At 41.7% G+C, this 12,872-nt stretch overlaps 1 protein-coding gene across 3 annotated transcripts in view; it reads left to right on the top strand.

The window, feature by feature from the left end:
- The window catches only part of map2k6 (mitogen-activated protein kinase kinase 6), a 133,297-nt gene that overhangs the window by 68,433 nt on the left and 51,992 nt on the right, over positions 1–12,872 (top strand). For all 3 annotated transcript variants that reach the window (XM_043714914.2, XM_088000680.1, XM_088000681.1), the window contains 5 exons: positions 5,056–5,175; positions 6,933–7,049; positions 7,442–7,493; positions 8,845–8,972; positions 10,990–11,067. In XM_043714914.2, the coding sequence (XP_043570849.1) occupies positions 5,056–5,175; positions 6,933–7,049; positions 7,442–7,493; positions 8,845–8,972; positions 10,990–11,067 (495 nt within the window). The remainder of the gene's footprint in view (positions 1–5,055; positions 5,176–6,932; positions 7,050–7,441; positions 7,494–8,844; positions 8,973–10,989; positions 11,068–12,872) is intronic.

Below are 12,872 nucleotides of genomic sequence, written 5' to 3'. Positions count from 1 at the left end.
TGGGTGGGATACTCCTTGGAGGTCCGGTGTGGACTCAAATGGCCCGTTTCCACACTGTAGGGATTTGATGATTCTAGGAAAGTACAGATGTTCTGAGATGGGATAAAACGTGAGTTTGATAGCCAGTCATTGAATTATTGAGTGAAGACAAAAGAGAGCGTTACAATAAAACAAGGTATATGATTTAAGTTTTTGGAATAATGCTAAGACTGGATAAGATACTATTTTGTTTAATATCAGGGGAGCAGGGCCATATAATCTGATTGTAAAGAGACCAAATATTAAGCTGATAAAAGAAAAATCATCATTCTGAGTTACCAGCATGTACACTGCAGTAGGTACAGTTACTATGCTGATAGAGGATTTGTTCCTAGTTCAGCACCATCTAATGATGTAGGAATATAGAAACAGGAGTCGGCCATTCCGCCCCTCAAGCCTGTTCTGCCATTTAATAAGACCATGGCTGATCTGTGGCCTATCTCCATATACCTGCCCATATCCCTTAATTCCTTTGCTTAACAAAAAAAAATTCTTAAGCTCTCAAGTATCAACTACCATTTGTGGAAGACAGTTCCAAACATCTTCTGCCTGTTCTTTATTGAGGTGCTTCCAACCATCGCTCCTGAACAGTCTACCCTCAATTCTCAGACTATGCCCCTCGTTCTAGAATCCCCAACCAGTGAAAATAGTGTATCTTTATCAACTCTGTCTTTTCATGTTAATAGGTTTCATGTTGAAGACTTCAATCAGATTACCTCCATAGTCTTCTAAATACCAGAGAAAACAGGCTTAATTTGTACAATCTCTCCTTGTAACTCCTGAAGTAAGAATTCTAAAGCGATCAGCTGACAGTAAGGAGGATGCCTCGAATGTCCTTCCTGCAGTTCCGTATAGTTTCATATTGCAATGAAAGTAGCTACCATTGCTATTAGCTGAGCACATGGACCTGTGGATCAAACATGAGGGAGATAAGAGCAGTTAGTCTGGTGACTAGTGATTGGAGTGAGGTCAACTAGGTGGATCTTGTAGAATGAGTTCCCTGATTGGACCAGGTTAACAGCCCCAATCGGGTAGTCCTGGCTGACCAATACAAACAGGAGTATCAGGGGTTCTGTTCACTCAGAGCTGGCTTTGAGCTCGTTGGGTCAGTGTCATATATTGTGCACGTGTAAATAAAGGGGAACTTGGTGATGGGATACTGGACTCTGGGCAGTTATTTCACTGTGCCATTATAAAGCAGCAGGAGTGTCCTTGACAACATTTAACCCTCAACTAACATTTCAAAAACAGATTACCTGGTCATTATTGCTGTTTGTGGGAGATTGTTGTGGCTGCCAAATTTCCTACATTGCCTATACATTTAAAAAATTCCTCATTGATTACAAAGTACTTTGGACCAATCTGAGATTGTGGTAAGTTATTTTTACTAGTTTTGTTCACATCAATTTTTCAAATAGCCTTATGCCAAATACACATTCATTCCTCTAAATGATGAGGAAATTCACAGAGTGGCTACACAGTTGCCATATGGCATTAACTGGGAGCTGGATATGAGAACAAATGTTTATATCTTTAGGAATTAAAAAAAATACATATAAACAGGAGTGTCAGTGTCTGAGAGCTGGCTCTGGGCTTGCTGGGTCAGTGTCATGTACTATGTACGTGTAAATAAAGGGAGACTTGGTGACAGGATACCAGCCTTTTGTGGAGTTATTTCAGTGACTGTTCCAATCAGCCAAGTCGCAGTTATCACTGTGACCCCTCACTCCCTCCATGCACAGATTGAAATTGATGGGTGTGATATTGTCGGTATTACTGAGATGTGGCTGCAAAGGGATCGGGGTTGGGAATGAAATATACAAGGATACAATTCCTATTGAAAGGACAGGCAGCTGGGAGGGAGCAGCTGGGTTGCCTTGTTATTAAGAAATGAAATTAACCTGATGGCAAGAAGTGGTATAGAGTCGGAAGGTGTGGGTGGAATTGAGCAACCCCAAAGGAAGAAAAGATCCTGATGGGAATGGTGTACAGGGCTCCTTGCAGTAGTTAGGATGTGGGGCAGAAAATAAATCAGGAGATAGAGAAAGCATGTAAGAAAGGCACTATTACAATAATCACGGGGGACTTCAATATGCAGATTAACTGGGAAAATTTGGTTGGTAGTGGATCTCAAGAAAAGGAATTTGTGGAATGTTTACAAGGTAGTTTTTTTTTGGATTAGTTTATTGTTGAGCCCATGAGGGAACAGGAAATTCTAGATTTGGAGGTCTGACCTGATTAGGGAGTTTGAAGGTGAAGGAATCCCAAGGAGACAGTGACAGTGACAGTGATACAATTCACCCTGCAGTTTGAGAGAGATGCTGGAATCAGATGTAACAGTATTACAATTGAGTAAAAGTAAGAACAAAGACATGAGGAAGTAGCTGGTTGGAGTTGATTGGAAGGGCAGCCTGGCAGGGAAGATGGTGGAGCAACATTGGCTGAAGGTTCTATGAGTAATTCAAGAATCACAGCAGAAGTTCATCCTAAGGAAGAAGAAACATACTAAGGGAGGATTAGGCAACCGTGGCTAATGAGGGAGTATGGTTGGGAAGCCTTTAAAAACCAGCAGAGGATAAGTGAAAGAAATAATCTGGAGGCGAAGATGAAAGACAAAAGTAAGTGAGCCAAAGATATGAAAGAAGATTAAAAGACTTTTTTTTTTAGATATCTGAAAGATGAGAGAGGGGCAAGAGTGAACATTGGACTGCTGGAAAATGAGGCTGGAGAAATAGTAATGGGAAACAAAGAAATGGCGGAGGAATTGAATAGGTACTTAGCATCTGTTTTCACAGTGGAACACATCAACAGTTTACCAGAACTGCAAGAGAGTCAGCGGTCAAAGGAGAAGGTGGTAGGGAAGTTGAAAGGTCTGGAGGTGGATAAATCACCCAGACCAGATGGGCTGTACCCCAGGATTCTGAAGGAGATAGCTGAGGACATTGTAGAGGCATTGGTGGTGATCTTTCAGGAATTGCTAGAGTCAGTGAGGATCCCGCGGGACTAGAAAATAACTCATTTAACACTCCTGTTTTTAAGAAGGGAGGGAGGTAGAAGACAGGAAATTATACGTTGGTTAGCCTGACATTAATCATTGGTAAGATTTTAGAGTCCATTATTAAGGATAAAATGCGGAGTTCTTGGACGTGCATGGTAAAATAGAGCTGGGTCAGCATAGCGTTGTCAAGGGGAGCTCATGCCTGACAAATCTGTTAAGTTCTTTGAAGTAGTACTAAGTTAGACAAAGGAGAGCCAGTCGATGTGGTTTCTTTGGATTTCCAGAAGGCCTTTGAAAAGATGCCGCACAGGAGGCTGCTAAAGAAGATGAGAGTGCACAGTGTTATGGGCAAGGTAGTGGTGTAGATGGAGGATTGGCTGAAGGCAGAGAATGGGGATAAAGGGATCTTTTTCAGGATGGCAGCCAGTGACTACTTGGGTTCCACAGTGGTCACTGTTGGAACACAACTATTCATGTTATACATTAATGATCTGGATGAGGAAGTGAAGGCATTGTTGCTAGGTTTGTAGATGACACAAAGATAGGTAGAGGGACAAGTAGTGTTGGGGAAATGGGGAGGCTGCAGAAAGAAATGGACAGACTAGGAGAGTGGGCAAAGAAATGGAAGATGGAATACAAAGTGGGAAAGTGTGAGGTTATGTACTTTGGTGGTAAGACTAGGCATAGGCTATTTTCTAAATGGGAAAAGACTTTGGAAATTGAAAGCAAAAGGGGACCTGAGAGTCCTTCTTTGGGATTCTCTTAAAGTGAATATGCAAGTTCAGTTGGTAGTTGGGAAGGCAAATGCAATGTTAGTATTTATTTCAAGGTTGGCTAGAAAACAAGAGCAGGGATATATAGCCTCTGCAGCACAAGGCTCTGGTCAGACTGAATTTGGAATATTGAGAGAGTTTTGGGCTTCCTATCTAAACAAGGACATACTCACATTGGAAGGGGTCCAGAGGAGGTTTATAAGAATGATGCTAGGGATGAAGGGCTTCTTGTATAAGGAGTGGTTGAGGACTCTGGCTCTGTACTCAGTGGAGTTTAGGAGGATGAAGGAGGAGCTGATTGAAACTTGCAGAATACTGAGATGCCGGGATAGAGTGGACGTGGAGAAGATGTTTCCACTGACGGGAGAGACTAGGACCCGAGGGCACAGCCTCAGAGTGAAGGGATGACCTTTCAGAACTGAGATAAGGAAAAACCAGCCAGAGGATGGTTAATCAGTGGAACTCTGAGATCATGACATAGAGTGTCATTAAGATAGGGATAGATAAATTCTTGATTGGTAAGTGGATCAAGGGATACAGGGAGAAGGCAGGAGAAAGGGGTTGACAAACACATCAGCCATGAAGGAATGGTGGAGCATTAAGCCAAATGGATTAATTCTGTTTCTATATTTTATGGTCGATATTATATCTTTTGTGTGCGTGCGTGTATGTTTTTACATATCTATCTAAAACTGTTTATGTCAGTACACTTCACCCTTGGTTTATGCAGTTGAATCCATTGACAATTGAATGGTGCCCTGGCTTTTGGCATGAAATGTTAAATGTGAATGTGTAATTTAGCCAAATGTTTGAATGATGCAGTCTAAAAAAGTGCTGATTAGTCTGTCATGTCTGTACTGGGACACTGAAGGATGTAATGATTAGTTCCGTTCTTCTGCTTTTTCCACTCACCCTGAAATTTGAGGCTTTAATGTAATTGTCTGGTTGGATCAGACTTGCTGCCCAAGAGAGACTTCAAGCTGGTGTAGAGGATACAGCTCACTGCCGAAAACATGTATATGAAGGAAGGACTTGAATTATTTTTGCATAGATTGTGTGGCTGGTGTGAAACTATCCAGTCTTAAAATCAATGGCAGCGTTCAATTGACCATCTGAGCCACTGCGCAATTCTGTGATTGATTGACTTTGACTGATGGTTCTGACCGACTGCAATTCCATCCCAAAATTAACAGTCCTGAGGTTTTCCCTCCAATTTGTAATGCCCTAATATCAAATCTTTTACAGAGGATCCGTGCCACCGTGAATAGTCAAGAGCAGAAGCGGTTGCTGATGGACCTTGATATTTCCATGCGCACAGTAGACTGTCCCTTCACTGTTACCTTCTATGGAGCACTTTTTCGTGAGGTAATTCGGTTGGCCTTGTGTTATTTGTATTTTATTTTGTCAAGGTATACGGATATTGCTGGTGACCAGTAATCGTTACCTGAAGCTGATTCAGCTGAATGGCTTATTCAACAGTTTCAGAGGGCAATACAGACTTACATTGCTGTAGGTCTGGAGTCACGTGTAAGCTGGACTAGATAAGGTCAGTAGATTTCCTTTCCTAAATCACACCCACAAACCAGATGGGCATTTACAACAATCAATGGTGGTAGTCGTAGCCACCATTACTGAAACAAACTGTATCATTCCAGATTTCTTCCATAATTCTGTAGGATTTGAACTCATGTCGCTAGAGCAGTATATTGGGCCTCTGACTTGCTGCATCACCATCTCCCCAAGGGTTTGGGTATCATTGAGAGAGGTTCCCGTTTTATGAATGCCTAAGCTGAAGGATTGTATTTACACTATATTTCCACTGAAATATAACAATTGCAGCTGAACACTATGCTGACTGTTATAGAAACCTGATAATTGCAATGGAATCAGTTCTGTTGAAGTCACAGTTGAAACTTGAATTCTGGTTGCAATATTGGGAAAGCCACAAGGCTTGAGCCTGTTTAAATAGCAACCCATCTCTCTCCCTCTGTTTGAACCTTACACTAGGTATTTATTTCGCAACACTGAATATCCTAATTCTTTTCAGATCCAACAGCTCCCGAGTCCTCAGCTTCTCATTTCACTTATAATTGCTTGGTTCTTGAGTTAGAATCAGAGACGGCAGTTTTAATATTTCTTCATATCATAGAATCATAGAAATTTGCAGTGTTGGTGGAGGCCATTTTGCTCTTAGTTTTGTACTGGTTCGTTGAAAGAGCAGTTTTGCTTAACCACATATCCATTGTCTGTGCCTGTCTCGGGGGCTTTTAGGATGAACTGTTGAAACATGTCCATTGTTGGTGCCCAGCCTGGTAGTCCTGTTTGTTGGTGTAATCTGGCAGCAGATGAATCGAGTGATAAGATGACTTGTGCTCTGCGTTATTTGGACATGAACAGGGAGGTCTCCTTTGCCATTTTTATGCCAAATTCCCCAATAATTTTTTTGATTTTTTTAAAACTATAGGCATGTGCTTGAAAACCTAAGTCAAGTGATTCCTAGTTAATTCTCAGACTTACTGCAACTGTATGCCCCATCATTAATCATTTTATTGTTGGGGCATTTTTTAATCATGTATTGTAGTCATCCTCACGTAACAGGTTTGATTACAGCTCGATAATTTCCCTTAAGCTCTGGAATTTCTTCCCATAATCACACTGACTGTCTGACCCTCTTTCTTCCTTTGAGACACTCCTTCAAATCCAACATATTGATTAACTGTAGTGGGGTCTAATTCTGCTTTGTTCTGAGGCTATATGAAGACTTTTCTTCATTGAATGGCTCATTTTAAGGTTGGATGATGTAAACAAGGTGTACTGAACTGGGAGTGGCGTTACACCATGGTCAAGCAACTTGTAGAAATGGGGTGGAGGAGGAATTCTATCACCAGATCGTCATCCTCTACCCTACAAAGATAGGCCCTTACAAAGTCAGGTTTCCATTGCAAAGCCATGTAAAACAGTTAAGACTTGAAAAAGTCAAGCTTCCACTGAAGGTCTAATTTGTGGTTAACTCCAATCTTGCAGATGCCAAAATTTATTGACGATATTGTTTATTTTAGTTCCTTTTAGTTTGCTACAATCTTAGTGTGAAACGTTTGAAGCATTGTTTCTTTCTCTTGCAGGGAGATGTGTGGATTTGCATGGAGCTAATGGACACTTCGCTGGACAAGTTCTATAAACAAGTGATTGACAAAGGAATGACTATCCCGGAAGATATCTTAGGAAAAATCGCAGTTTCTGTGAGTTAGTTTTTACTATTGTTAGCTTCTGTGCCACGTTCCATTTGTGCCCACAGATAAATTTCAGTAATTAATATGTGAAGATCAAAATGTTGAGTTTCAGCAAACTATAGAGTGAACCATTGATAAATCGGCTCTCATAGAATAAGTACATTATGTCTTTTAGCATCCTGTACATCTTAGAATTTAAATCTGAGGCAATATAGCATTCTCTGCACCAACGTAAATAATGTAAAACTGACCTTAATTTTATTCTTCCAGGCACCTTCATTTTTGTAATAAGTTACTTCTGTCTGCACAGTAAATTCAATCAGCAGTATTCCACAGTTCAAAAGATAAGTGGTGTTCTCGTATCTCTCTTGTAACTGACTTGTCCTGGGCTTGTTTTGCAGATTGTGAAGGCTTTGGAACATCTTCACAGCAAGCTGTCTGTGATTCACAGGGGTATGTGCCTGATAATAATCCTTTTAATTATTGCACTGCTCTGAACACTCTGCCTGAGTAAGTAACAGCACAAGAACAAAGTGCTAGTAGTTTAAGGAAATTGGGTCCAATTTAAACTTTGTGGATGAGGAGTTAAAAGGATTTAGTGTGATTGCTACTGTTGCTTCACTTCCATTGGGAGAGCTGGGTACCAGTTTTGGCTCTTTACAAATCATGGTGTAATATAACTTTATTGCCTTTTTAACGCACAGCCACCAAGTCCAATGTGTTTTTCTTTCACGTTATACCATCAAAGCATTTTGTGTTAAATTTTCTCCAGTAAAGATTAATACAAGTGTTGCAAACAATTCACATCCTGCCCCTCCCTGCCCTCTTTCCCCACAACCTGCCCATTACTCACCTTCAGATATTTCGAAAATGTGGGAAGATACGGTGGCACAGTGTCTAGCACTGCTGCCTCTCAGCGCCAGAGACCCGGGTTCAATTCCCACCTCAGGCATCTGTCTGTGTGGAGTTTGCACATTCTCCCCGTGTCTGCATGGGTTTCCTCCGGATGCTGCGGTTTCCTCTCACTGTCCAAAAATGTGCAGGTTAGGTGAGTTGGCCATGCTAAATTGCCTGTAGCGTTAGATGAAGTGGCAAATGTAAGGGAATGGGTCTGGGTGGGTTGCTCTTCGGAGGGTCGGTGTGGACTTGTTGGGCTGAAGGGCCTGTTTCCACACTTTAAGTAATCTAATCTAGTAATGTAAGTAATCTAATATACAGCACAGTAGGAGGACGTTCTGCCCATCTTTGTCTGCACTGGCTGTTAAATGAGCTACACAGCCAAACCCCACCTTCCAGCACTTGAAGTACATATCCAAGCAACTTTTCAATGAGTTGAGAGTTTCTGCCTCTGCTACCCTTTCTGGCAGTTAATGCCAGACTTCTGGGTGAAAAAAAAATACTTTATCTCCTGTCTGATCCTTCTATTACTTACTTTAAAATCTATATCCTCTCCTCTGTGAAGAGAGAGAGAGCTTCTAAAGAAGAGTCGTGTCAGATCTAAAACGTTAACACTGTTTCTCTCGCCACCGATGCTGCCAGACCCCCTGCGTTTCTCTAGCATTTTCAGTTTATAATTTGTTCCTAAACAATCCAGTTTTAAATTCCGTTCTTATTGGCAGGTTGCAAGCAATTCACCTGTGAATATTAAACTGTTGAAGTATCTCTCGTTTAGTTTTGCACTGAAGACTGTGCTTGAGGTTCAGTAAGGGGCCATTTCTGTTGGAAACTCTGCGTTTCTCTCACTCTGGCTCAGTCTGGTTTGAGCAGGCAAAGGTATTTGCATAATGGTTGTATTTTCTTTCAGATGTGAAGCCGTCCAATGTCCTGATTAACGTCCAAGGCCAGGTTAAGATGTGTGATTTTGGCATTAGTGGCTACCTCGTAGATTCAGTAGCTAAAACCATGGATGCGGGTTGCAAGCCATACATGGCCGTAAGTACAACCCCTTATTTGAGGTATGTAGAGAGCTAATCAGGGACCAGTTTGGTTCAGAGCTGTAGTCCGGTGTGGTTAGGCCAGTGGAATATTTGTTTTGGGGAGAGGGTGAACTGCTGGCTTGTATGTTTGATGTCAGAATTTGAAGTTTTCAATGCATTTGTATAAACCTAGCAACATCTAAGTTTCAGGTAGTCAGTTACCTTAAGAATTTGATCATCCCTGTGCTTATGATATGGCTAAGCTGAAATAACCTTTCTCTGCTTTGTGCTTCTAATAATTATCAGCGTAAGGATGTTTGTTCAGATCAGAGTGCCAAACCGTGAGATCAAAGGGTTGGTCTTGTTTGTCCTCATTGTTCTGAAAAATGTGGGAAGTCTCGGTGGGCCATTTATCCGTTGAGTAGACCATGACATACCGTATGTATTTGTTTTGATGGCAAGAATTAGCTATTTAAATTCCTTTGTAATCTAGCAACCCTTTAGTTGCTCTGCCCAGTGATCTCCCCCCTCCCAGCCCGGCCTCCCAGCTCAATTGGTGAAGCCATCTAAAATCTCAGCCTTTACAATGAAACCTTGTGCTACAATAGCTCACCATTGCACATGTGAATTTTCTAAGCTAGGTCGTTGGACACCCTTCCGAGTGATTCTGATTGATTACTTAACCAAGCACCCTCTCGACCAGATCTGTCCAGGGAGGGTAGGAAAATGTGATTCCTCAGTCAGAAATGTAAAACCTGGCCATTTTGGAGTCATTACCAGCACCATGGGGTGACACGGTGGCTCAGTGGTTAGCACTGCCATCTCAAAGTGCCAGGGACCCAGGTTCGATTTCACTCTCAGCCGACTGTCTGTGTGGATTTTGAACATTCTTCCCATGTCTGCGTGGGTTTCTTCCGGATGCTCCAGTTTTCCACCCCACAGCCCAAAGATGTGCAAGTTAGGTGGATTGGCCATGCTAAATTGCCCACCGTGTCTTCAGATGTCCAGGCTAGGTGGGTTAGCCATGGGAAATGCAAGGTTACAGGAACAGGGTAGGGGGGGTGGGTCTCTGTGGGATGCTGTTCAGAGGGTTGGTGTGGACTCAATGGGCTGAATGGCCGGCTTCCACACTGTGTAGCGATTCTGTGATTCAATACAGGTCCATTGAGTCTATGCCAGTATTCAAGCACCTGTTTACTTTAATCCCATTCCCCAGCTCCTGGTCATGTATGTTATGGCATTTGAGGTATTCATCGAAATACATCTTAAATCTTACAGTGGTTCTTGCATCTACCAAGCTTTTCAGGCAGGAAGTTCCTGATAACTACCACCCTCTGGGTAGAATGAATTCTCCTTAGGTCCCTTCCAAACCTCACTGAATTTACATTAGTTTCCAAACTACAGCTTGTGTTAAGGTCTCTCACACTGAGATGCTGTCTGAATATTAGAGTGGTGACCACTCAACATTTCAAAAGTTCATATCAGTTCATTCTTAAAGTTGCAAATATATGTACTTATGTGTGAGCTTCGTCATTAGGAGCAGAGCTCTGGGTTTCTAGCCCGGACACTCAAATTGAAGTAGCTTTTCATGAGCTTTGTTTCCCTTACAAAAGGAGACACATAGTCAGAGGCAAAATCATTTGCTCTACTCACTGAAACTGACGTCCAAATGCTTGGAAGAAATTGCTTTGAGCAATACGTTTCCCAGTTGTCAGAAGTGACGATTGCATTTTTTAAAAAGTTCTTTATTTTAAAAAGCCTAATTTTACACCTGAACGTATTGATAAAATCCCGCAGGAATTCTGATCCGTACAACAATAATGGAATTTCATAGGAACCCTTTGATATAAGGAGATTTCTGATTTCCAAGAAATGACGTTAGGCTATGTGACCTTCCTTTACCTTTAATAACAGGATAGAGTGTGGCGACTTGTTCTCGGACAGTTATTTCTGTCTTCTACGATCGGGATATTGCATGTAGTTTCGGGAGGTGACTACACCGTTGACCTGTAAAACCTTACCTCCTCCTACAGCCAGAGCGAATTAACCCGGAGGTGAATCAGAAGGGCTACAGTGTCAAGTCTGACATCTGGAGTCTGGGAATCACCATGGTAAGTGTTTACCCTGGAAATGATTCAACATCAGAACTGACATTTTGTAGTTTTTTTTAGATATTTAAATAAGAGTGCAACTGATCACTATATCCTGTGACAGTAAGTCATTGTCTGAGCACCTGTATGAATTTATTGTCTTGTTGGTTTATTTTTAGCTATACTGTACAGACCTACAAAAGAAGAGACCAAATTGAGAGCAATTCCCAACAGCTAAAATAAAGCCATTCTTAGAAACAAATGATAACATGTGCATTGTTTGACCTCAGTTCAATGACCTGAAATGAGAAGTAATGCCAAGTACTACAGAATCCTCCAAAAGGATTGTTTTTTAAATTTTATTTAGAGTTGCCAGTTTGAAGAACATTTATTTGCTGCCATAGAGTCATAGAGATGTACAACATGGAAACAGTCCTTTTGGTTCAACTCGTCCATGCTGACCAGATATCCTCGCTGATCTAGTTCCATTTGCCAGCATTTGGCCCATATCCCATTTGTTTCTAAGAATGGCTTTATCCTTCTAAACCTTTCCTATTAATTTGCAATCTTTCTAAATGTTGTAATTGAACCAGCTTTCACCACTTCTTCTGGCAGTTCATTCTATACACACACCACCCTCTGTTGAAAAGGTTGCCCCTTAGGACCCTTTGAAATCTTTTCCCTCTCTCACCCTAAACCTATGCTGTGTAGTTCTGAACTCCTCTACCCCAGGAAAAAGACCTTGGCCCCTCATGATTTTATAAACCTCTGTAAGGTCACCCCTCAGCCTCCAATGTTCCAGGGAAAAATAGCCCAAGCCTCTCCCAATATCTCAAACCCTCCAAGCCTGGCAACATCCTTGTAAATCTTTTCTGAACCCTTTCAATTTTCACAACATCCTTCTTATAGCAGGGATACCAAAATTGCATGCAATATTCCAAAAGTGACCTAACTACTATCCTGTGCAGCCACAGCATGATCTTCCAACTCCTATAATCAATGCGCTGACCAATAAAGGCAAGCATACCAATGCTTTCTTTATTATCCTGTCTACCTGCGACTCTACTTTCAAGGAGCTATGAACCAGCACTCCAAGGTCTCTTTGTTCAGCAGCACTCCCCAGGACCTTCCCATTAAGTGTATAAGTCCTGTTAAGGTTTGCTTTCCCAAAATGCAGCACCTCACATTTTTCTAAATTAAACTCCATCTGCCACTTCTCAGCCCATTGACCCACCTGTTGTAATCTGAGGTAACCTTCTTAGTTGTCCACTACACCTCCAATTTTGGTATCATCTGCAGACTTACTAACTACACCTCCTATATTCACATCCAAATCATTTATATAAATGACAAAAAGTAGTGGACCCAGCATTGATCCTTGTGGCACACTGCTGGTCACAGGCCTCCAGTCTGAAAAGCAACCCTTCACCACCACCCGCTGTCTTCTATCTTCGAGCCAGTTCTGTATCCAAATGGCTAGTTCTTCCTGTATTCCATGTGATATAACTTTGCTAACCAGTCTCCCATGAGGAACCATGTTGAACGCCTTACTGAAGTCCAGATAGCACTATCCTCCACTGCTTCATCAATCGTCTTCATCACTTCTTCATAAACTCAAAAACTGCCTTATTCGGTTTGTTCATTTTCTCTAATAATTTTGACATTGACAGGGGATTGCTGCATAGTCTTTCTTTTCCATCATTTTTTGTCGAGATCAAAGAATAGAAAATGCAAGTATTTTTCATTTCAGAGCTTTCAAAGCCTTTTTGTTTCGGCCTGTGTTGGTGGAGGTAACTGGCACCGGCCATTGACCACACAGAACATTG

This window comes from Chiloscyllium plagiosum, unplaced genomic scaffold, assembly GCF_037043375.1.
Source record: "Chiloscyllium plagiosum isolate Xiang-an unplaced genomic scaffold, Cpla_swu_hap1 HiC_scaffold_25, whole genome shotgun sequence".
Classification (NCBI taxonomy): domain Eukaryota; kingdom Metazoa; phylum Chordata; class Chondrichthyes; order Orectolobiformes; family Hemiscylliidae; genus Chiloscyllium; species Chiloscyllium plagiosum.
This window is presented reverse-complemented; position numbering and strand designations above follow the sequence as displayed.